This window comes from Gossypium raimondii, chromosome 11 (genome assembly GCF_025698545.1).
Source record: "Gossypium raimondii isolate GPD5lz chromosome 11, ASM2569854v1, whole genome shotgun sequence".
NCBI lineage: Eukaryota > Viridiplantae > Streptophyta > Magnoliopsida > Malvales > Malvaceae > Gossypium > Gossypium raimondii.
Window position 1 is genome coordinate 56,583,581 of NC_068575.1, and position 22,735 is coordinate 56,606,315.

Below are 22,735 nucleotides of genomic sequence, written 5' to 3' on the forward strand. Positions count from 1 at the left end.
AAATTTGTTACAACTAACACATAATCCTTAACATTCACCCAACTTTCCCAATTTGAACTCAGCGGCTGCCATTGATGGATTTAAAGTCGAACTCATTGCATACCTTGACAAACATCGGAAAATGATCGTCAGAAACCTCTGATCACCTCTGATACTATGATAAGAAACAAGATAAACTACCAAGAAGAAGATGAATATGACTGAATTTTCAAAATTGATTAACTTGGTTTGAATGAATCCATCTTTACATATTTATATAACAAGCTATTTGTAGCTAACAAAAACTAAATTAACTAATTACTTCCTAACCAACTCAGTAACTAATCAACTAATTAAACTATCCATAACCATATTACAATGGATACGTAATCCTTAAAAAATTGAATTTGAAAATAATCATAATTAGATATTCTTTTTATTAGATAAATCAGTTAAATTGAATAAACTTTAATTATTTGATTTTCAATTTTAAGAGTAAAATTAATCAAGTTTGAACCCTATCTTATTACTTGAATTTAACTCCATTACGGTTTTGTTATCATTGAGATTGAAAAGAATTTTTGAACTGAAATCTTAATTGCAAACCAAAAATTTGGTAAACAAGTAGCTTTTCAAACCAAACATTAGTTAAAAATTTAAAATTTTAACTTTTAACATTTGAAAACGTGTTTTCCAATGAAGTTACCTTTTATCTACATATTAAATCTTATACTTTACAACATTTCTAAAAAAAATACTTATTAATAATAACTTATTAAAACACTTTTACAGTAATTTCAATTTCAATGATAAACTAGTTTTACATAAAGTAGGTAAAGTATGGTTGTTGCATTCATATATTAATCGCAAATTTGTTGAAAAATAAAAATAAAAATCTCATTGTATTATAATAACCCAATGCTCACCTCACCTCACCTCATTGTACAAAGTGAATAAAAAAATATTACTGTAAATTGGAAAAACAAAGGTTGGAGTTGGAAGAATATTTGATCCAAAGCCTGTTTAATAATCATCTTTTCCTACTGTCCAAATCAACCTGAAACATATGTAAACCAAATTTATGAGTAAGGAAAAAAAGTATAATATATTTGTAATTTTGTGAGATCATAATTACCAAAATATAAAAACAATTAAAAGGATAATAAGATAGCCAAGTTTGATTAGTCGTTGTTTCTTTTCCCACTCCAGCTGATTAAAGATCTCTGTTACATCAACCAGATGTTTTCTCCTTCTATACCTGTTCATTCAATTCCAAAAACCTTTAAAAAAAAAAAAGGAAATAAAAATAGTTGAGGATAATTTTTGAAGGATTTTACAAACTTACAATATGAAATTATAGTATGAATATGGGAGAGACGGGAAAAAAAGAAAATAATGCCCTGTAATTAAACAGACCAAACAGAAAACGGCTTGGATTATGAACTCCGGCATCACAACCTTGTTTATCCGTACCGCCGAATCGTAATGATTTATGTAATCAATTTCCAAATCAATAAAACACATAAGCTGCAAAATTTGCCATTATCAAACGATTGTTAACAAATTAAAATTATATTTAAAAGAAAGAAAATGACCTGATAACAAATAATGGCGAGAAGAGATATGAGGAAGAAGAAGGTCACGAGCCATCCCAAGAGACTTGCGATGGCCATCTTCCCTCCTATCAAAATCTCAACCTCTGTCTTTTCACCTTGTTTTTATATATTTTTTAAATTTAATTTCGGAATCAATTTCCATGCCGCCAAACCGGGTTGTTGGCATTGGTTGAGAATTAAGAGCTAATAAAAAACATTTTCTCTTCCACTTTTCTTATTCTAACCGCTTATATATTATTCATATCTATCTCAAATGACATAAAGGCCCTTATGATTTTATAAACCTTCATCCAAGCCCAAATTTTGTTTAAGGCCCACTTAGATCTGTTCATGGATCAAGCCACTTACCCAGGCTTGAAAGCTTGTTCGAAATCTAGCAAGGTTTGAATACAAATATTAGGCCCAAAAAATGTACTTGAACATTTAAGGCCCGAGCTTGGCCCAATTTTAATTATGTTATTTTTATATATTATGTAATTTAGAACACATTAAAAAAATAAACCTATACTAAATATATAATACTACTCTAATGTAAACATTAAAATAATCTTAAGATAACTATATAAAAAATTTCAATAAAATAAAATAATATAAATATGCTTTTTAAAATTTTAAAAATAATATGGACAGACCTAAAATGATTTGGGTTAGTATTTTGCAAATATAGACGGATTTGGACAAAATTTTAAGCCCATATTTCGGGCTGACCTGGGCTTAGACAAGCATAAAGTATATTAACATCATGCTTAGGCTCGACTCGATCCGACCCATGAGCACCTCTAGGCCCACTTTAGTATTATTAGTCCGGATAGAAAAATTAATGTTAATTACTTAATTACATCAAACATCCTCAAATTATGATCTAAATTTTAAATTCATTCTTTTACTTTAAATTGTTATAATTAAGTTTTCAAAGTGTTAAAATCAATCAAATACTTCTATTAGTATTTCCGTCAACTTAAATGTTGAATATTAGCTCGAATCAAACAAGAAGCATATTTAAAACAAGTTGATCAAATTTTAAACACATTGTTGCCTATCGTATTGTTTTTCTTTTTAAAGTTTGAGCTAAGTTATCTATGGTATATGTATGTTTAAAATTTGACGTGATGAATTCAAAACATGTGACTTAAAACTTTTTGCTGTAATTTGGGATGTCTAGTGCAATTGACCCCAAAAAAGTATGGGTGAAAAATATGATTTTAAGAATTCAGGATGCTGGGAATACGGTATCTGTGAAACATAAATCAAACAGTACGATGTTGGTTTCTCCTGATGAGTAATCCTTCGAAATGATGCTTCAGAAGCCCATCCTTTCTTTTCCAACTCCATTCGCAATGCCTGTAAGGAAAACAATGGTAGTATTGAGTTTGTTTGACGACTTTACCTTGATTCTTTTTCTGTTGGCATCAAAATCAAAGTTTCCAATCCGTGATGCTGATCGATACTCCACCATTGACTTCTTCCCTGGTGGAAACCAGAACTCCTCATCATCCACAATCTGGTTAACAAGAAATACATGAATCTTCAGTTAAAACCCATTTTGCAAGTCGTCTCGTGTGCGTTATGTTTGGTATTGAAGAGGAAGAAGAAAAAGACGTTGAATTTTACCCCTAATATGGGACTTTCGTACTCCACCAGCACATAATCGTCTTTCTTCTCCTCAATTTTGGGAGTACATTTGTCTGGTTTTGTGATTTTATCTACAATATGCGGTAGCCATGGACTAAGTCGCTAAAATACAGAGTATATATGTATGTATATATTTTTATAATCAGTTGAAAATTTACCACTTGGAGAAGTCACTAAAATACAGAGTATACATATATATTTGCATGTGTATATAATATATAATTTATTTTTTTGCCAAAACAACTTCTAATTTATGAAAAATTAAAACTTAGACTATAAATATATATGTGTTTGTGAGAAAATATATATAATTTATCGAAAAATTAAAAATTAAACTATAAATATGTATATGCATAAAAATATTTAAAAACATTGATAAATTCAATAATACACGAAATATGCCGGTATTACTATATGGCAATACCAAGATAAAAATAATACACCTACTAGTACGCAGCACTGATAAATTGGATACAAAAGATAATATCCTAATGTGAAAATGGGTGAGCCATACTAATTATAATATGATTTAAAAGACAAATTGTTAATATACTATGACTAATACTATATATTTTTGCTATTTTGTAATAACAAAATTTAAAAGAAATGAATGTTCTTTTTTTTTTCTTTCAATAAAAACAAAATTCTTCCATAAATCGGATTTATACGGGACCATTATGTAATTTAGTAAAACTTGCTGACCTAGGCGGGAAGAAGAACGAAAAAACTAGAAATGGTCAACAGTTTTATAAACCCACCTCCCCATTTTTTCTTTCAAATTCCAAGCTTCCGCCACAAGCTTCTCTCTCTATATCTTCCTGGTTAGCCTGGCTACCTCACTACCCATGCCATGGCTCGAAACAAGGTGAAGTTCTACACTTCTAACTCTCTTTCGAACATTTTTTTTGTGTCACCTTCATTTTCCTTCAAAACGTTAGACACTGCATGTTCATATTTCTTGGATTCACTCCTTTTTCGCTTGCTACCCGGTTTTGATTTTTCATATTCCTTTTTGGATTTTTTAACCATTTTGGGTAATTTTATTAGGTTTTATGGTTATTTTTTCAGTAATTGAATTCGTAGTTATTTTGGAACAGGAGAAATTAGTATTATTGCTTGATGTCGGTCCATCGATGCACGGTGTTCTTTCAGAAGTTGAAAAACTCTGCTCCATGTTAGTGGAGAAGAAGGTATTGCTTTCAGTTCAAAATTTCAATTAATGTACTCATACAGTCACACTCCTTTTGCAAAATATGATGATATTTTCTGCTTTCAGTAAACATCGTAACTAAAAATATTAGGGAAAAAAAAATTGATTGCCTTTTCTGTACACAGCTTATTTTCAGCAAATATGATGAATTGGGAGTGGTGGTATTCGGAACCGAAGGTAACTCCTAGTTTTGTAATGAAGCAGAGTAACTTTTAGGATTAATTTCGCCCAATTAATGGTTGCCTCCATATCAATTGTTTTTAGCTAAAATGTCAATGTAGCACTACTTATGTTATCCTTGTAAATTACAGAATCTAAAAATGACCTTACAACGGAAGTGGGTGGATATCAAAATATTACGGTGTTGCAAGATATCAAAGTTGTTGATGGAGATCTTGTCGACACTCTACAGAAGCTGCCTCGTGGAAGAGTGGATGGTGATTGTATCCCTTAATTTTCTTGATTATTTTGTTAAGATAATCTAATCTGAAAAGGGATAATGTTTACATTCATTCTATTGCAATTTCTTTTCTTATAGAAAATTAATTGCTCATGCAAATCTTCAGGACATATTGGTAATTGTATAAAGTTGATGGCCTTACACTATTAAGTGCTTTTAATTCTCCACTGTTACTACTACTACTACTACTTCTACTACTACTACTACTACTACTACTACTATTATTATTATTTTGTGATTTCAAGACTCAAGTAACATTCGTTGTTGTTATTAATTTTGACTGATCTTTTTGTGCTTTTAAGTTAACTATTGGCTTGTATAGCTAAATTAGTTTTGTAAGACTGTTGTTTTAAGGGCAAAATGCTATTCAAGCAGCCTGTTTTTCTGCTTATTGCTGCATTGTTGGTTCTTTAACTTCAGTAGTTCTTGACGCAATTGTTGTTGGGATGGATATGCTGATAAAGAAATATAAAGATCTACACAAAGGAAAGAAACGTCTGTGCCTCATTACTAATGCCATTCATCCTATAAAGGACTCTTTTGAGGGAAGCAAAGAAGATCAGGTCATGACCATTGCTGAACAGATGGCTGCACAAGGCATGAAAATAGAAAGTATAGTTGTGAGGGGAAGGTTAAGTCGTGATGCAAATAAGGGAGTAATGGATGAGAATGATCATCTCTTGAGTATATTTTCAAAGAAAACCCATACACGTATTGTATATGTTGATACTCCAACTTCATTACTGGGAGCACTTAAAACTCGAAGAGTAACTCCTGTAACAGTTTTCAGAGGTCATCTTGAGCTCAGTCCTCATATGAAAATTAAGGTGAGACTATCAATGTCAATCATATACTCTTGAAGTAATTACATTTCCATTATTTGTATTTGGCTACCTTGTTCATTTATGATAGATGCTATCAGATATCATTTGACAACATTATAATTGCTTTTACCATATATACTTCTGGCACATTTGTGTCATAACAAGCATTATACTCTATGTGATGCTCATATGCATGGACAGAGAGAGATGGTGTTTGGTCTCTTAAGAATTTATAGGTGTTTTTTAAGGAAATAAAACCATGAATATCAACATTTAGGCTTTGTGAAGCATTCTACTTGATGCTGCACATTTGCTTGTACACTGACAATTGGTCCATGTTGCTATAGATGGATGATTGTCATCTTAATTTGCATCAACGGCTCTGAAGGTAGTCATGCCTTTTTGAGACTTGCTATGCCATTTATCCTCCTTTATGTAGGTTCCTTGCATCCAGCTTTCAGGCTGAATGGGATGATGCCTTGATGGGTTATATTGCCTTTTCCATCACGGTCCCATGGCGTTGTTGAGTCAATCAATTAACATACCACATTGAGCTGCTAGTATTTTCTTCATGTTAGGTTCTCATTAGCTTTTGTGAAAAAGGATTCTGATATAAATATATAACAACACATAGGTGTGGGTTTATAAAAAAACACAAGAGGAGAAGTTTCCTACTCTGAAGAAATACTCAGAAAAAGCACCAGCAAGTAATAAGCTTGCAACACATCAAGTCAAGGTTTCTTATGAGTACAAAAGTGTTGATGGCTCCAGTGCTTCAGTTATACCACCAGAGCAAAGGATTAAAGGCTATCGTTATGGACCTCAAGTAGTTCCTATATCAACTGCTGAATGGGATGCTGTCAAGTTCAAACCAGAAAAGGGTATAAAGGTTCTGGGATTTACTGATGCTTCAAAAATAAAGCGGTAAGTTGCTTTATCTGGGATAAAGATGGTTATATTCTGATTAGATTTGATTCAATTGATTATTTATATGATCTTTGTATCGTGTCCTGCCTGGCAATTAATCAAAGACACTGCTACATGAAAGATGTTTATCTTTTTATTGCTGAACCGGGCAATACAAGAGCCACTCTTGCTGTTTCTGCCATAGCAAGAGCAATGAAGGAAATGAATGCGGTTGCAATATTGCGATGCGTTTGGAGGCAGGGACAGCAGAACGTTGTTGTGGGGGTCTTGACACCAAACATTTCACAAAATTATAAAATTGTAGGATTTTATCTCTTCTCACTGCATCTTTCACTTGAATTTGTTACTTCCACATCCATGCTTCTACAGTGACCCTTGTGACACTTGTGATGCTCTCTGATTTTTCTGTGCAGCCTGATTCGTTTTATTTCAATGTACTTCCTTTTGCTGAGGATGTTCGTGAATATCAGTTCCCCTCTTTCAACAGTTTTCCAGCTTCATGGCAACCTAATGACCAACAACAAAAGGCAGCTGATGAATTGGTGCAAATGCTTGATCTTGCTCCATCAGGCAAAGAAGCATTGTTGCCTGAGTTCACCCCAAATCCCGTTCTGGAGGTACTTAGATATGCATTTAGTCTGTGTTTACACAATGTGATTCTGTTTTTGTATCATGGCAAGTGGCAACATGTTGGCTTATAAATACAAAAGTTCCCCCCCCCCCCCCATGTTGTTCAAAGAAAGAGATCGTATATTTGAAGTACTAGAGTTAGGAGGTTGTACTGATGCTATGGTTTCCTCACTCAGTCAACCCCCAAATGCTGCATTTGAGTTATTATGTGTTTAGTTAGAATAGAAGCTGGTTGAAGGCCTGCCATGGGTGGCAGGCGTTTGAAGTTATTGTAGTCAGGTATAAGTAACATTTAAAATGTCTTGATTGTTTCTCTGACATTAGTGTTATACATTGTTAGCGTTTTTATCGTCATCTAGAGTTGAAAGCAAAGCAACCAGATGCAGCTGTACCTCCACTTGATGAAACTCTAAAGAATATTGTTGAACCAGACCCGGAGCTTGTTGCTGAAAACAAGTCTGTTTTTGATGCATTACATAGACACTTTGAACTCAGGCAAAATCCTAAGGTCAATTCTATTTAACTTTAAAGTGATAGGATTTATTTTATCTTCTGCTTGTGTATTGCGGTATTAACTGTAATCTGTTTGCAGCTGAAGAAATCATCCAGGCAGTGGTATCAAGAGAAACAATCTGGATCAAATGCACATGTATCCAGTGGTCAGGCTGTCAATTCCATTGAAAATCAACCACCACTTAAGATTGAGAAAATTGGAGATTTAACTCCTGTCCAAGATTTTGAAGCCATGATGTCTCAAAGAGATAACCCAGAATGGGTTGAGAAAGCAATCAAGGAATTAAGAGAGAAGATACTTGCTCTATTGATACACTCCAATGAAGGAGATAAGTATCAGAAAGCAGTGGAATGTGTAGCTGCTCTTCGCAAGGGTTGCATCCTTGAGCAAGTATGTCTCTCTTCTTCCCTTTATTCTATGCATGTATGTGCGCATGTGTATGCTATCGAAAATTGTCGATCTACTTTTTCCTAGATATTTACTGATGATTGTGGTGCTTTTGCTTGATTGTATTGTAATCTTCTTAGTTTGTAATGAAAAATATATCTGAAGGTTAGCATTTAAGAAAGCAACAGTTTTTCAGTTGACTTCATTGGGTATTGGTCCCAGGTTTCATATGGTTAACGTTTTCCGTTGGTGAAAATCATTTCCATTGCAGGAGCCAGGACCCTACAATGATTTAATGCACCATATTCGGCAGTATTGCGAGGAGAAAGGAATCAAAAGTTTGCCACAGCTTCTTGCTTCCAGGGATCTCACTTTGATCTCCAAGTCAGAAGCTGAAGACAGGTTCCATGTCCCTGCGTTCTTTGAATGCCTTAAATTGCTCTCCTTACTTTTATAAGCCAATCTAATTTTATGTCCATTTATTTTTGTATTCTGAGCAGCGATGTTACAGCTGAGGAGGCGAGAAGCTTTTTCGTTAAAATGGAGCCAAAACCCGATGTTTAGAGTTGTTACTACGTTTCTGTTTCTTTTGTAGTTGGCTCTCAGTTTATGTGCAGTAAACTTAACTTCTGTTTTGGTTATGAAGTATGAACTGTATATTCAACATGTAAGATCCATGTAGCTTATCTGTTTCCTCTTAACAAGTTCATTATTTTTCCAGATCCATGACGTTGCGTATCCAAATTTGTTAGACCGTTATTGCGATAGGATGGGTGATAAAATATCGGTAAAATATCTGATCCATGTATTTCTTTCATAGTTTTGTAGTAACTTGCAAATATAAATTTGGAGGAAAATGAGTAAAAATATCTTAAATAATCTAACGGTAGAGTAGTAACTTGGACATTGAAAACGAATAAAATAATTTGTTAATTATTTCAAATACAGTCAAATAAGAATAAGTGACGAGAATCTATTTTCTTTTTTTTCTCGCTGTCTCAAGCTAAAATGCTCGACTGATCTTTCCAATTTTTATTTTCTATGAGATGAGAAGAAGACAAAACGTTTTCCGTAGAAACCTCTTTGCTGACATGACATAATGAAATCAGTTAAATGGCTACCAATTGTGGGTTTCCTTTTTTTTAACTTCAAAAGGTTACACCAACAAATATAATATAAAATTTTTAATTTTCTTAACAATTAAATTTAAAAAATAAAGAAATTAAATTCAGGAACTAAATTCAAATTTTGAAAAAAGTACAGGGACTGGACATATTTTAACCAAAATTTGACTCGTGACTCAAAAGAAAATACATAAAATTCCCTGTGATAACAGACCAAAACAATGAGCTTCATGAACCGCAGCTACTTCTATTAAAATATCTGCAAAGGAAGCAGGGCATCTTCATATCCCTCAATTTGTTCACACAAACATCTTCCAGCCCTTGGTTCCTGCAATGAGCATCAAATCAGTTGATACATATCCCTTTCCCTATAGATGCCAAACTTAGCCATTCTAGAGAAACCCTTTTTCCCTGCAGCACTTAATAGCTCCATCATACATACCCTCCGCCCCATAGTTAAACTTGAACCCAAAATACAAGAGTTTCTTTGATGACAAACCAGGCAATTTTGCACCTTCAATTTCTGCTACGAAACTGCATGCCCAGAATTAAACAAGGCTTTTAGTCCCAGGAATAGATAGCAATGTATTTGAGAAAACTTTACTCACTCTGCAAGCTTGAATTCTGGATCATTAGCTGAAAGAATTTCAACAATCTTTTGAATAGTTACTGTGTCTGAGGAACAATTAAATCTCCTTTTTCCCTCAGGAAAATCATTGCCCTTGCCAAATCATCAATATGAACCGTTGCTACATTGATTAGAAGACTATGTAATCCTTATTCCCTGCACCCATATCAAATGAAAACTCATAAACTCTCTTAATACCAATATTAAAATGGCATCAATAAGTAACAAATTAAACACAAAGTTTAACTTGAACCAAAGATTGGAGCCAATGCGGCGCGTGTTCAACCGTGCATCTTTGGACAAATGAAGGGACCGACGACTATGGGAGGAATGATGGTCACCAAATCCAATCCATGTTCTGTTGCGACTTCAGAGACTGCCTTTTCTGTCTCAGTCTTGGATATGGCATAAGAACTTACGTACGAGTTATGTTCCGATCGGACGTAATCCACATCAGTCCAAAAACTCTCATCCATCCTCTCCACATTCTCTTTGTTGAAACACATTGCGGAAATGCTGGAAGTGTGGACCGCTCTCTTCACTGTTTTGGACCTCAAGCATGATTTCACTATGCCAAGTGCTCCATCGACTGACCTTTGTGTCAACACTGCCTCAGGCTCGTTATCTTGAAAATCCATGGGAGCTGAAACATGGAGAACCCTACGGCAACCTTCCATGGCCGCATTGAAACTCTCGGGAGATCTGAGATCTGCTTTGAAGATTTTAAGCTTTTCATCTTGTTGCCTGCTCATATATGAATATCATGTCAACAGGCTTTTAAGAAATAAAATAATACTTGACATAGATAATATCTTACCTTACCTGCCAGGACCCAATGTAGCCAATCCCTCCAGTGACGCTCTCCTCCCATTCCCCAACATATCCCTTCCTTTCTGTTTCGGGTGTGTGTTAGAGATGTGAAATTGGTCTTGCCTTGCCCCTGTTACCGATGCAATGACGATTGGGCATCACATTTGAGTACCCTATGACGACAAGCAAAAGCTTCTTTTTGGGTCCATAAGCATGATAGATATGTTAAATTATCAAAGGTTAACTCCAAATATTTCATATTCTAATTTATTTGTGATGGTCAATAATTTAATTATTACTTTGAGTTAAATTTAATTCTTTATTTTCAATTAAGTCCATTGTTATCAATTTACTATGAAACCTTTTCGTAATTTGCAAAATTAATTATTAAGTGTTGTGTATGACTTCAAGAATTAATTATGCGACTTTTCTTATCTTTGTTATTTTATTCACGCAAAATAAATATACATCCTTTTGATTTAAAATTTATAAATCACGTTTTTGGTAGAAACTAAAAGCTTTCCTTTGTAAAGCATTTACTTATTTGATTTAAAATAAAAATTTAATGTACGATATACAATATTTAGAATACCATTGTTTAAAATTATTTGTGAAAAAGTAAATTTTAAGCCACCGTTAAGGATTATGATTTATGACGCAATAAAACAATTAATACATCTCCCTCGTAATTAGCTTTTAAGTATTTTTTCCCAATTACCCATTGCCTTTTTAGTCCAAGAAAGGAAAATACCAGATATTTTCTTTAATCCTCTCTTACTGGTCTTCAGTCTGGCAAGATGGATATGGATTCCACAGCCTACCTGGAAACCCAAATCCCGGTGTATACCAAATCCCATACGCTCTAGATTCAAAATCCCTCTCTCACAATATATTGCAGAAAGAAAAACGTTTCTTTCTTTCATTTCTTTTCGGAAGGAAACCCTTTTTCTTTTTTCTTGTTTCACTGTCATCCCAGTTTTCTTCTCCACTGTTCTCGATTGGAAAACCTCAGATTGCTTCATCTTCTAAGTCATTCAGACAACCTTAATTAGGAGTTAGGACTCCCTTGTTTTTTAAGAGTTACAAAGCACTGTGAATCAGAAGGGTTTTATTTATCTTATTGGTTAGCTGGGTATTATGCACAGATCCGGAGCAACGATGGCTTGGAATGTATTCAAGTTTTGCACGGCTCTGAGGGCTCTGGGCTCCATCATGATCCTTTTGGTTTTAGGGGTCGTGGGTGTCACATACTACTCTGTCGTTTTTACTAATTATGGCCCAGCTTTATACGATGGTGGCTTTAATTCCCTTACTGCTGCTGTTATCTTGTTCTTCTTTCATTGTTTCGTAAGTCTCCAAACTTGTTACTGGGGTTTTCTTAGGTTTTACATATCTTCCTCTGGATTACATATCTTGACATTTAACATATTTTTATTGGTTTTGTAATTAGATTAGACATCAGGTCTCTTGAAATTAAATTCAACTAAGTAACGCGGATTTTTTTTTTGTTAAAATCATTAACATGGTTCTGAAAAGATCCAAGCTTGAATTTTGTGTTTGCTTATTCATTAGTTAGTGGTCTTTCTAGATCTTATATTTTCTTCCTTTTTGCCTTAGTTGTTATGAATCATTAAAAATTTCAGTATTTGGGGTTCTGGGGTTATGATTAATGTTATTGCATTTCTAAAAGAATGTAACAGTAATGGACGATTAATTGTTTTCTGGAAACTAATTCTCTAAATGTGGAAATTTTTATGTAATTCTGCAGTTGATAATGCTGTTATGGAGTTACTTTTCTGTTGTTTTGACTGACCCGGGTAGTGTGCCACCTAACTGGAGGCCGGCTATGGACGAGGAGAGAGGGGAGGCTGACCCATTGAATGGTTCAGAGTTCAATGGTTCGCAGCCAGACCCATTAAATCAAAGAATTCGATATTGTCGGAAATGCAACCAGCTGAAACCACCCCGCTGCCATCATTGTTCTGTTTGTAAGTTCTTCATTTACCAAAACTCTCCGTTAATTGTTCTTGATTTGCTAATAATGTTGTTATCGTTGATGACCAGTTTTGTATTGATATCATTGTTTCAGGTGGGCGGTGTGTGCTAAAGATGGACCATCATTGTGTGTGGGTAGTCAATTGTGTTGGTGCACAAAATTACAAGTATTTTCTTCTTTTCTTGGTATGTCTGCTTTATTTTTGAATTAGTTGTCCATACATTTTGTCCTTTTTGAAGTCCTACAAGTTTGGAGTTCCTATTTTCAAGTCTCTTTTAGAAACATAAGTTGTGCCTTGGGAGTGTTTCTTTTTGCTCTAACATTTTGATTATAGTAATATATTTTATGATTGCAATTCATGAGATGTTAAGGAGAAATACTTCGGTTTTCTTGGATTGCTTTGACTATGTATTCCCATCACTGCAGTTTTACACGTTCCTTGAGACTAGTCTTGTGACTATGGCCTTGTTGCCACATTTCATAGCATTTTTTAGTGATGGAGAAATTCCCGGAACCCCCGGCACCCTTGCTACCACTTTCCTTGCCTTTGGTAAGTGTTGCTTTGACTGATCTTCTGACCAAGTTAACTTCTGCGACTATGTACAAATGTATGACTATGTTCTCTTGTCACAGTTTTGAATTTGGCATTTGCATTGAGCGTCTTGGGGTTTTTGATCATGCACATATCTTTGGTTTCAGCTAATACCACTACCATTGAGGTACTGTGATTTTCTCTTCATATTGAAGTTCAATTTCATGTCATAATAGTTGGGTTTTTTTAGTATTTTTCATTCTATTTATTATTTTAGTACCGTGCCATAATACCGGGAGACATGCTGAAAATCATTAGTGTGTTAATTTTTCCCCGTCTCCCCCTGCCCTAATTTACTGAATATCCTCAATGAGAATTTAGATCCATCTTTCAGCTAGATCATGTGGTGTATTCCGCTTCTTGATGATTAGAATGCAGCATAAATGGACTCAAAGTTACTGACAAAATTGGTTATTGTCTTTGAAACAGGCATATGAGAAGAAAAGCACTCCAAAATGGCGTTATGACCTTGGTCGAAAGAAAAATTTTGAACAGGTTAATTTTTTTTACAAATACATCGCTATTTACCATTACATGCAATTCTTGCACAAAAAAGGCATTGATGTTTGGTCATTCGATGATTGATCTGGTTGAAATCAATTAATCCCTGTTACTGTCCTTTATCAATTGGGTTGTCTGGAATTTCTTCTTTTAAAAGTTTTGCTTCTAATTGTTATTCGACAAGTCCTCGTGGCAGTTGGTACCTTTTTTGTTGGAGGCCAACTTTTTTAGTATTTGTGCTGAATTATTGGTTAGAAGTTAGTAGTTTTACACTGTAACTGGGTAATTGGAGTATGTGTTCTTGTAGCTGGCTTTTCTGGCATGCTAACCGTCATCAGTTTACTCAAGTTCTGGTTTTGGTATATGTATAGGTGTTTGGAACAGACAAGCTATACTGGTTCATTCCCGGTTATTCAGATGAGGATTTACGACGGATGCCAGCACTCCAGGGTCTTGAATATCCATCAAAGCCTGATTTTGATTCCCAGGAATTCTAAAAAGTAAAAACCAAACCACCACAGGTAGGAAAATTTTCTTCTAACTATCTATGGAAACAGAAGCTTCAGGTGGCGCTCCCTTTGTGAGGTATATATCACGCTCAGTGTTGGGTTTCGGCTTCTAACCATTGATTCCCACAGGCATCTTCTTCACCTAGAAATAAAGAGTAGAGGGAGGAAGAGAGAGAATATGAAGCAGGGAAAGCAAGCAGCATATGATTAAAATGGTGGAGGGAGAGCAGTAGGCTTTGTTTATGAAATGTTAACATTAGACGACGTTGTATTGTAGATTTGTTGTACGTACTGATTGGAAATATAGAGATTGCTTTTGGTGGATGATAATCATCCATTTTCTATTCAACCGTGGCATACTATGTTCTTGTTTTCATTATTTCTAAAAGTTCTCTTCATCAGCCTACGGAATTGATAAATTTATTATTAATAGTGCAAGGGTTTTGTATCTGTTTACCGTAATGTAAGTCCATAAATTTTCATTGAAAGCCTAAGGTGGTACGCTAATCCAACAAAATTCCTTTTTAATACGGTATTAGATTACGCGCTAATATGTATATTTCATATTAAAATAAAAAAAATTGATACAAACTCCATTTTGATAATTTTTAAATTTAAACAAAATCCAATAAATTAAGACCTGGAACATTCTAGCTTTAGCTGGGAGAAGAGAGTGAGACACGTATCACCTTCTCAGACGTTCTTATTTAGTCCCGAATTCAAAGGTGGTGAGAGCAATTTTGACCACGACACAAAGAGAATAGAAAAGGAAAAAAGAAAAAACCTCGAAACGTCCTTGTGCTTCATTTGAAATATTTCTTCCGATATTTGAAATCCAACGCATTTCACCTGGTAATATCATCTCTCTTTTTCTTGAATCCGCATTAAGAAGTTAGGGAATCAGGTTCATGCTATATTCGATATTTTCTTTCATTCAAAATTATCTATCTTTATGAATTATGATAGCTTTCATGCAAATTCTGGATGCGGATTACCTGAAGCTGAATTTCGATTCTTCTTCATCTATGATCATGTGAATTCCGAGTTCATGATGAATATTTTTTAATAACGAAATGGTTTTGTTATAGGAAATGAGCACTTCAGTAATTTAAGGATTATATATGTGAAAGTTTCTCGTTTGAATAGTTTTTTCCCTCTATTTTTAAGCAATAGAACGGAGCGTAAATAAGCCTTACAGCTGCATGTTTAGTTAGCTAGTTTAATATCAATCTGAAGGAATTAGCATCTCCTTTTAAACAAATGTGATTAATTTATCAATACATGCCCTATAAATTATTTTTGAAATCTTTTGCTGTTAAGTTGCGTTTGAGAGATCAAATATGGAAAAGCTCTATCTCTTTGACTTGTTAGATAGATGATGGTTGATGGAGTTGATAGATTGGTTTCATTTTATTATTCAAGTGTATCCTCTCTAATGGATAGATGGTAAAAGTTTTCTTTTGGTATATCTCAAAAATGTTTCACTTTCGAACTTTTAATTGTTGGTGTTGAATTTCTTTTTTGATATTTATTACAATGTTTTTCTCAAGGCCATCTTTGCCAATTCTTATCAGCATGTTTCCTTTTTTAAACTTGTTATGTTCTTTTCAGACAGCAGGCAAATGCAGAGGAGAAGAGAAAGCTCAAAAGACCTCTTTGATAGGGGTGAGCCATTTGATGCTTTCCGAAGGTTTGGTAGCTTCGGATCCCATAATGGTATGATGTCTAGCCTCTTTGGAGGTAAAGATCCTTTTGATGACCCCGTCTTCAGTCGTCCGTTCAGTAGCATATTTGAACCTAGCATCTTTGATCAAAGTACAACTTCTCGTGAAGCACCAAAGGGCAATGGAGGAAAGGGAATAGTTATAGAAGAACTGAACTCTGATGGTGAAGAAGACAAAGAAAAAGATGAAGGCAACACTGAGCATGATGGTTCAGGCAAGGAGCCATTCGTTGAGCACCTAGATGATAGTGATAATGGTAAATGGAATTTGATTTTGGATGAGTGCATAAGACCTGTATTTTTGTATATCATAATGATTGATGTGGTATATTTAACAGATGGGAAGATTCTGAATTTGAATATTAGGAATGAGTATGACAAGGTGAAAGGCTCAAAGGCACAAGCTCCTAATTTTAGTTTTCAGACCTCCAGAGTTACATATGGAGGTGTAGATGGAACTTATTACACTTCTACAAGAAGCAGGAAGACAGGCAGTGATGGAGTAAGTAGCTCTTTGTAGTGATTGCTCAATTATAATTAAAAATCTTCTTGTTTCTAACGTATGTGTTGGTCTTTCAGGTGGTGATTGAGGAGAGAAAAGAAGCAGATACAACAACTGGTCAAGCAACACATAGGATTTCTAGAGGAATTCATGATAAGGTAATTATTCGATTGGTGGTCTCACTAGCCTTTCTTGGGAAGAATTAAAAAATGTGACGCTAAAGAGGGCAGTTATATATGTCAATTATTGCATTAAATAACTGCAACTTTGGGTGTGTTCTGAAAGGGCATATCCTCCAAGGAACTTCACAATTCATTGAATGTACAGTTTGTTGTACAATTTCAAAGTACCTAGTTGATTTGCAGTTATCTATTTCATTGTCACAATGAGATTTATTTTTAAGCTCTACTTTAGAACTGATTTTTGTCATCAGATATATTTTCATGCTGTAATTTGGAATCAGTTTATTTCCTTACCACTTGTCCTCGGAGTTAGTTTTGCTTCTACTGCATTTAATTTATTTGTTCACTTTCGTTTGCTACCTCTCACTGTTACGAGAGATCTTTAGAAATGATAAAGGAAGAACAAAGATTTAACCTTCACTTGCAGTAATTTGTGCATTTAATTCTTGCTAGGATTGAGAATGTTCCTTTGTTCATGCAGGGCCATTCTGTTACAAGGAAGCTGAGCTCAGATGGTAAGGTGGACACAACACAAACATTACACAACTTGAATGAAGGTTTGTTCCCTGGTTTGCTTACTGTGATTATTCAAGAACATTGTGCTTGAATGGAACTGATATTTTTCATATTGCAACTTATTAGACGAGCTTGCAGAGTTTGAAAAGGCCTGGGAAGGTAATAGTCAGGGTCATTTGACTGGTTGGAGCGATGGATTTAGTGCACCTGCGAAAGCTGGTAAACGTTTCTTTTAACCTTTATGAGCGATTATTGGTAGAGATCTTATTGTTTATTCTTTTTTCTTTTGAGCATATAAACTCATTTATTCTAGTTTTACTAGAAAATTTATCGTTAACAAAGAAGGTATAATTTTCATGGGATATGAGTTTGGCATCACTTCTTTCATTTTCTTTTTTCAATATCCAATGCGAATGTAGGATCTGGAACTAGTGAGCAAATGGGAGTGGCAGTGAAGGACAGTTGGAGACTTCCATATAGAGAGCAGGCCCGAAACATGGGAAATCAAGGAGCAAACACTGAAGCAAGAACCACTTCTGGGGGTAGAACCAAGAAGGTTGTTAGGATTAATATAGAATGAACCAGGTATGAGCATATACTGGTTATGCCGCTTTGGTCACTGCACTCTAGTGCTCATAGGGTTCTAACAATAATTCCGAAGCATGGATCTTTTCTCAATTTAGTTGAAAGCATTCATTATCCTGCTACATGTGTATTTGTTTGGGATTCTGGTAATAGTTGAGTAAATGAACACTAGAAACTCTTCATTTTAAAGTTGTTTTGCATTAAAACTAGCGATACAAGTGAAATGGAAAGAAAAGAAAGGGCAGAATTTCATTATGGTCTATCCTTGGCTCTTTCTTGGTCGTACTTGTGGGCTTTAACCAGGCTCATTTTTCTTTTGAAAGAAACAAACGATGTCGTTTTGTAATCCACTCCATCGTAGCTGGATAGTGCATGAATTTTGGCCGTTGAAAACCGTTGAAAGATGATAATATCTGAAGCGTTTGTCTTTTTGTTCAAATAATATCTAAAGATGATAATATCTAGAGTATGGACACACTAATTTCTAACAAGGGATTGTAGAATCTAAAGCACAGAAAATAGAGTTGATGCTTACCTGTGCGAATCTAAACCAGCCTTGGAACTCAACACTGCCAACTTTAGCTCTTCTCCAGAAATGCAGGACTCTGACCGACGTAAACCAAATCCACGGCCGTTTAATAACCACTGGTTTCATCAGAAGCCAAGTTCTCACCACCAAAATCGTCCTCACTTTCTCTCCTTCACCCTTCACTCCTTTAGTCGATTTCGCTCGCTATGTCTTCTTTACGTACCTTGCTTTTCGTTCACCTAAACAAGACGAGGACCCTTTTCTTTGGAATGCTGTAATAAAGTCGTATTCTCATGGACGTGAGGCGCAAGAAGCTTTTATCATTCTCTGTTTGATGCTTGAGAATGGGGTTCCTTTTGATAAATTCTCGTTGTCTTTGGTGCTTAAAGCCTGCTCTCAATTGGGTTTATTGAAGGAAGGAATGCAGGTACATGGTTTGCTTAGAAAGCTGAATTTTGGGTCTGATTTATTTTTACAAAATTGTTTGATTTCTTATTATTTACGCTGTGGGTTTATTGGATATGCACGTCAATTATTTGATAGAATGTCTATGCGGGATTCTGTTTCATATAATTCGATGATTGATGGGTATATTAAAAGGGGGATGATTGATTTAGCAAAGGAGTTGTTTGACGTTATGCCACTAGAGAAAAAGAATTTGATAACTTGGAATTCCATGATTAGTGGTTACACGCAATTGAAAGATGGGATGGGTTTGGCTTTGGGACTCTTTGAGAAAATGCCTGATAGAGATTTGATTTCTTGGAATTCAATGATTAATGGGTATGTAAAGTGTGGGAACATGGAAGATGCCCAGATATTGTTCGATAAGATGCCGAGATGGGATGTCGTCAGTTGGGCTAATATGATCAATGGATATGCTAAAGTAGGTAAGATTGATCTAGCTAGGTCTTTGTTTAATGAAATGTCAGAAAGAGATATTGTTGTCTGTAATGCCATGATGGCTGGTTGTGTCCAAAATGGATATTGTGGAGAAGCTTTGGAAATATTTTATCATCTGCAAAGGAATTGTAGTTTGCAACCTGATAGTGCCACATTGTTGATTGCTCTTTCAGCAATTGCACAATTAGGGCATGTCGACAAAGGGTTGGCACTACATCATTATCTAAAGCAAAAAAAGTTCTCTTTGGGCGGAAGGCTTGGCGTTGCTCTTATTGACATGTATTCAAAATGTGGGAGCATAAAGGATGCTGTGTTGGTTTTTGAGGGTATAAAATATAAGACTGTTGATCATTGGAATGCTATGATTGGTGGATTAGCCATTCATGGCATGGGTGAATTGGCTTTCAAATTGCTCATGGATATGGAAAAGCTTTGTGTGGAACCTGATGATATCACATATATTGGGGTGATGAATGCTTGCGGCCATGCTGGCTTGGTGAAGGAAGGCCTGGTTTGCTTTGATATCATGAGAAGAGTTCACAAGATGGTACCGAAGCTGCAACACTATGGATGCATGGTAGATATCCTAGGCCGGGCAGGGCAAATAGATGTAGCAAGAAAATTTATAGAGGAAATGCCTATTGAAGCCAATGATGTGATATGGAGAAGTTTGCTCAGTGCTTGCAAAAACCATGAGAACATTGATGTTGGAGAACCAGCGGCTAAGCATTTAATCACACTGGACTCTTGTAATTCAAGCTCTTATGTACTTCTATCCAACATGTATGCTGGTCTGGGTATGTGGAACGCTGTTAGTAGTGTCAGGTTGATGATGAAAGAAAGAAATTTGAAGAAAATTCCTGGTTGCAGCTGGATTGAACTAGAGGGAACTGTTCATGAATTCTTTGTGCAAGATAAGTCGCATCCCCAAGTTATGGAGATATATTCACTGTTGGATAGTTTATCAACATCCAATTCAGAAGTCACACCTTACGTACATCATGGCTAGTTTGGAACCTTACAACCTCGAAGCCTGCAAGTCAATTATAGATTTAACTAGGAGCTTATTTCATGTAAGCATGCAAACCAGGAGGTATCTAGTTTTTATCAACATCCCAGGCTGCCTTAATTTGATAGCGTATTAAAAGATCTCATCTGTATGCCGTTTAATTAATTTAAGTAAATTTCCAATGAGTTTTTGTTTTTTCCTCCCCTCTGTGGTCGTCATCCTCCACTGATTCACGTGTACTGTGGAGCAATTCTACCTAGTAAAACAAATCCAAGAAAAAACCTCTACGAAAAAACTCTTCAAATATGAAAAAATGAAATGAAAATGAATTATTCCAATATACTAAACATAAGATTTAACACATTAAGTATCTCAACTTCAAATTAAGTGGACTAGTTCTTTTACGGCATTAATAGAATGTAATACAAAAAGTCCAACTCCTGCTAGCCCATCCGGAAGAATGTCAATTGAAGCACGGGAGGACAGTTCAAAATTTGATTTATCTAGGCCACAAGAGTGCTGGCAGTGGTAGACTCGCTGGATTGGGAAAAAATTAAAGCTCGTTAAGATTTACGCGTTAAAACCAATTTCAAGGCAAGAAAGTAGAGAGTAAAAGGCAATAACCACAGAAATACTCACTATTTCCACACTGGTGGCAGCTTCTTTGTCTTCTTGTAATAGCGGGCGAGTCGGTGGATCCTGCTCTCAACCAAGATCAACCTAAACTTCGAATCCTTGTCTTTTCGGTTCCTCTCAAGATGCTTTCTGATGGCAACGGCTTTCTTAATCAGGTGGTACAGATCCTCAGGTATTTCAGGAGCAAGACCTGACAAAGACAAAGGGATGAGTTGAATGTTAATCTTCCAATCTGAAGGAAAATGGAATAGTAGAAAATGTTGAATAAAGATGCACCATGGGCTTTCAGTATCCGCAAAATCTTGCTGCCAGTAACACTCTTCACCTGAGCAATCCCATGAGAATCTCGGAGAATGACACCAATTTGAGATGGGGTCAAACCCTTCTTTGCAAACTTGCAAATATTATCCTCAACCTAAAAGATGAAATCAAGATAGGGGTTTGAGGAAGACTTGATTAACAACTACTATTATTTCATTCATTCAAGACTACAACTTCCAGCTACATTTGTGGGATACATAAACCAAAATAATATCTTCCACAAAAATATGGTAACCTGAGCTCGAAACAACTTGAGGCTTATGTCAAGTAACCAACAGAAAGAATAAATGAATATTAAGATTCCACATTTCACAAAGGTGAAAAAAGTCAAAACAAAATACTGAAACATAAGTACATGCAATATCAAACTTCAATTTTCTATTGAACCTATCTTTAGTTTTACTTCATAAATCCTGACAAGTTTCACTTAATGAAGCAAAGCAACCAGTTTAAAATGTATGCATTACTATAGAATAACTTTAGATTTCAAGCAGAGCATAACATTGCATTGAATTGTATCACAGTCAATGAGGATAACAACTATACCATGTTACATTTGTTAAAGCATCTGGTTCTTCGAGGACTCAACTGACATAAGGGATTAAAGGAGTAACTCCACTTCTCATGTAACCAATTTCGAAACGAAAAGTCGAAATCTCTTTTAAAGAAGGTAAAAGGATACTATCATTCATTTGCCTAACTAAAGCAGAAGCAAAGGTTTAGGGAATGATTAAAACAGCGACTCACATCTTGAGAGGAGATCTTCAACCAACTAGGTGGAGTCCTCTTGTAAGGCAGGGCAGATGCAGAAATCCCCTTACTGCACAGACAGGCATGTCAAAAAAAAGAAGCAATTACAGTACAATTCGACCAGATAATCACATGGTTGTTTATGATAAAAGATTTAGAAAGAAAAGAAAAGAAAAGAAAAAAAAGAGATGCGAAAGAGGATACAAACCCTCGGCTGTGCATACGACCCATGATGGAAGAATTCCAAGCTTAGCTGCTTCACCTCTGATTCTGTATTGCCTGCTAATTGCTAAGAGCAAAGAAACCCTAGCCTAGAATCAAAACGGAAGTTTGGGCTAGGGTTTTTATTCTTCTAGTCCTTCTGTTAGTGATTCATTATCGGGCCCTTATTATTATTATTTTTTGCCATTGATGGTTTAGTTTTTAATTAAGCCTATTATTTATGTAGATTAGCCCAAGAAAACTTCAAAGGCAAAATGACCCCAGCAATTTTTTCTTTGTCGGTTTTAAATTAGGATTTCAATCCTTCAAATTACTTTCTTACCCTTATGGAGGTATTTTGTCTCATTTATGATATGCAAAACGAGCCTGAAATTTGAGTATTTCCATTGTTCAAGATGGATAAAGGAAACGCCCAATCCTTGAGCCTTGAGGCTTTGGAACAATGGGACAACAGAAAAAAAGCCAGGTTATCCACTTTGGGAGACCATCACCACCTTTTCATCCCATCTCGTATTCCT

General features: G+C 35.2%; 7 protein-coding genes across 9 annotated transcripts; 4 read left to right on the plus strand and 3 right to left on the minus strand.

The window, feature by feature from the left end:
- Positions 1-798: 798 nt before the first annotated feature.
- On the minus strand, positions 799-4,079 carry LOC105800922 (probable protein cornichon homolog 2). Its single transcript, XM_052623701.1, has 6 exons — positions 4,071-4,079; positions 3,207-3,329; positions 2,983-3,096; positions 1,325-1,506; positions 1,115-1,237; positions 799-1,036 (listed from the first exon to the last, which is right to left on the minus strand). Exons 1-6 carry the CDS (start codon positions 4,077-4,079, stop codon positions 1,003-1,005), a joined length of 585 nt encoding a protein of 194 aa, XP_052479661.1. The 3' UTR covers positions 799-1,002.
- On the plus strand, positions 3,925-8,899 carry LOC105802597 (ATP-dependent DNA helicase 2 subunit KU80). Its single transcript, XM_012634311.2, has 12 exons — positions 3,925-4,092; positions 4,325-4,417; positions 4,563-4,614; positions 4,749-4,880; positions 5,321-5,724; positions 6,356-6,645; positions 6,753-6,948; positions 7,062-7,265; positions 7,619-7,786; positions 7,871-8,182; positions 8,451-8,581; positions 8,680-8,899. The coding sequence occupies exons 1-12, from the start codon at positions 4,078-4,080 to the stop codon at positions 8,741-8,743; spliced, it is 2,061 nt and encodes a 686-aa protein (XP_012489765.1). The 5' UTR covers positions 3,925-4,077; the 3' UTR covers positions 8,744-8,899.
- Positions 8,900-10,150: 1,251 nt separating this feature from the next.
- Positions 10,151-11,763, minus strand: LOC105801452 (vestitone reductase). Its single transcript, XM_012632754.2, has 3 exons — positions 11,563-11,763; positions 10,754-10,824; positions 10,151-10,675 (listed from the first exon to the last, which is right to left on the minus strand). Exons 1-3 carry the CDS (start codon positions 11,761-11,763, stop codon positions 10,213-10,215), a joined length of 735 nt encoding a protein of 244 aa, XP_012488208.2. The 3' UTR covers positions 10,151-10,212.
- Positions 11,463-14,688, plus strand: LOC105802596 (probable protein S-acyltransferase 14). Of its 2 annotated transcripts, XM_052623967.1 has the most exons (8): positions 11,463-12,088; positions 12,510-12,729; positions 12,831-12,922; positions 13,164-13,287; positions 13,371-13,456; positions 13,759-13,824; positions 14,202-14,351; positions 14,469-14,688. In XM_052623967.1, the coding sequence occupies exons 1-7, from the start codon at positions 11,879-11,881 to the stop codon at positions 14,325-14,327; spliced, it is 924 nt and encodes a 307-aa protein (XP_052479927.1). In that variant the 5' UTR covers positions 11,463-11,878; the 3' UTR covers positions 14,328-14,351; positions 14,469-14,688. The 2 variants fall into 2 exon arrangements, with proteins under 2 accessions (XP_052479927.1, XP_012489764.1); XM_012634310.2 differs by having other exon boundaries at positions 11,464-12,088; positions 14,202-14,688.
- Positions 14,689-15,056: 368 nt separating this feature from the next.
- Positions 15,057-18,107, plus strand: LOC105802594 (uncharacterized). Of its 2 annotated transcripts, none has more exons than XM_012634306.2 (7): positions 15,057-15,191; positions 15,951-16,319; positions 16,401-16,564; positions 16,642-16,722; positions 17,228-17,303; positions 17,389-17,481; positions 17,682-18,107. In XM_012634306.2, exons 2-7 carry the CDS (start codon positions 15,962-15,964, stop codon positions 17,840-17,842), a joined length of 933 nt encoding a protein of 310 aa, XP_012489760.1. In that variant the 5' UTR covers positions 15,057-15,191; positions 15,951-15,961; the 3' UTR covers positions 17,843-18,107. The 2 variants fall into 2 exon arrangements, with proteins under 2 accessions (XP_012489760.1, XP_052479926.1); XM_052623966.1 differs by having other exon boundaries at positions 17,401-17,481.
- A 195-nt stretch (positions 18,108-18,302) lies between these two features.
- Positions 18,303-20,488, plus strand: LOC105802591 (pentatricopeptide repeat-containing protein At2g45350, chloroplastic). Its single transcript, XM_012634303.2, has one exon. The coding sequence runs from the start codon at positions 18,375-18,377 to the stop codon at positions 20,286-20,288; it is 1,914 nt and encodes a 637-aa protein (XP_012489757.1). The 5' UTR covers positions 18,303-18,374; the 3' UTR covers positions 20,289-20,488.
- Positions 20,489-20,594: 106 nt separating this feature from the next.
- Positions 20,595-22,388, minus strand: LOC105802595 (40S ribosomal protein S13). The gene is made up of 5 exons (XM_012634308.2): positions 22,204-22,388; positions 21,993-22,065; positions 21,201-21,339; positions 20,928-21,114; positions 20,595-20,825 (listed from the first exon to the last, which is right to left on the minus strand). The coding sequence occupies exons 1-5, from the start codon at positions 22,224-22,226 to the stop codon at positions 20,792-20,794; spliced, it is 456 nt and encodes a 151-aa protein (XP_012489762.1). The 5' UTR covers positions 22,227-22,388; the 3' UTR covers positions 20,595-20,791.
- Between the last annotated feature and the right edge of the window lie 347 nt (positions 22,389-22,735).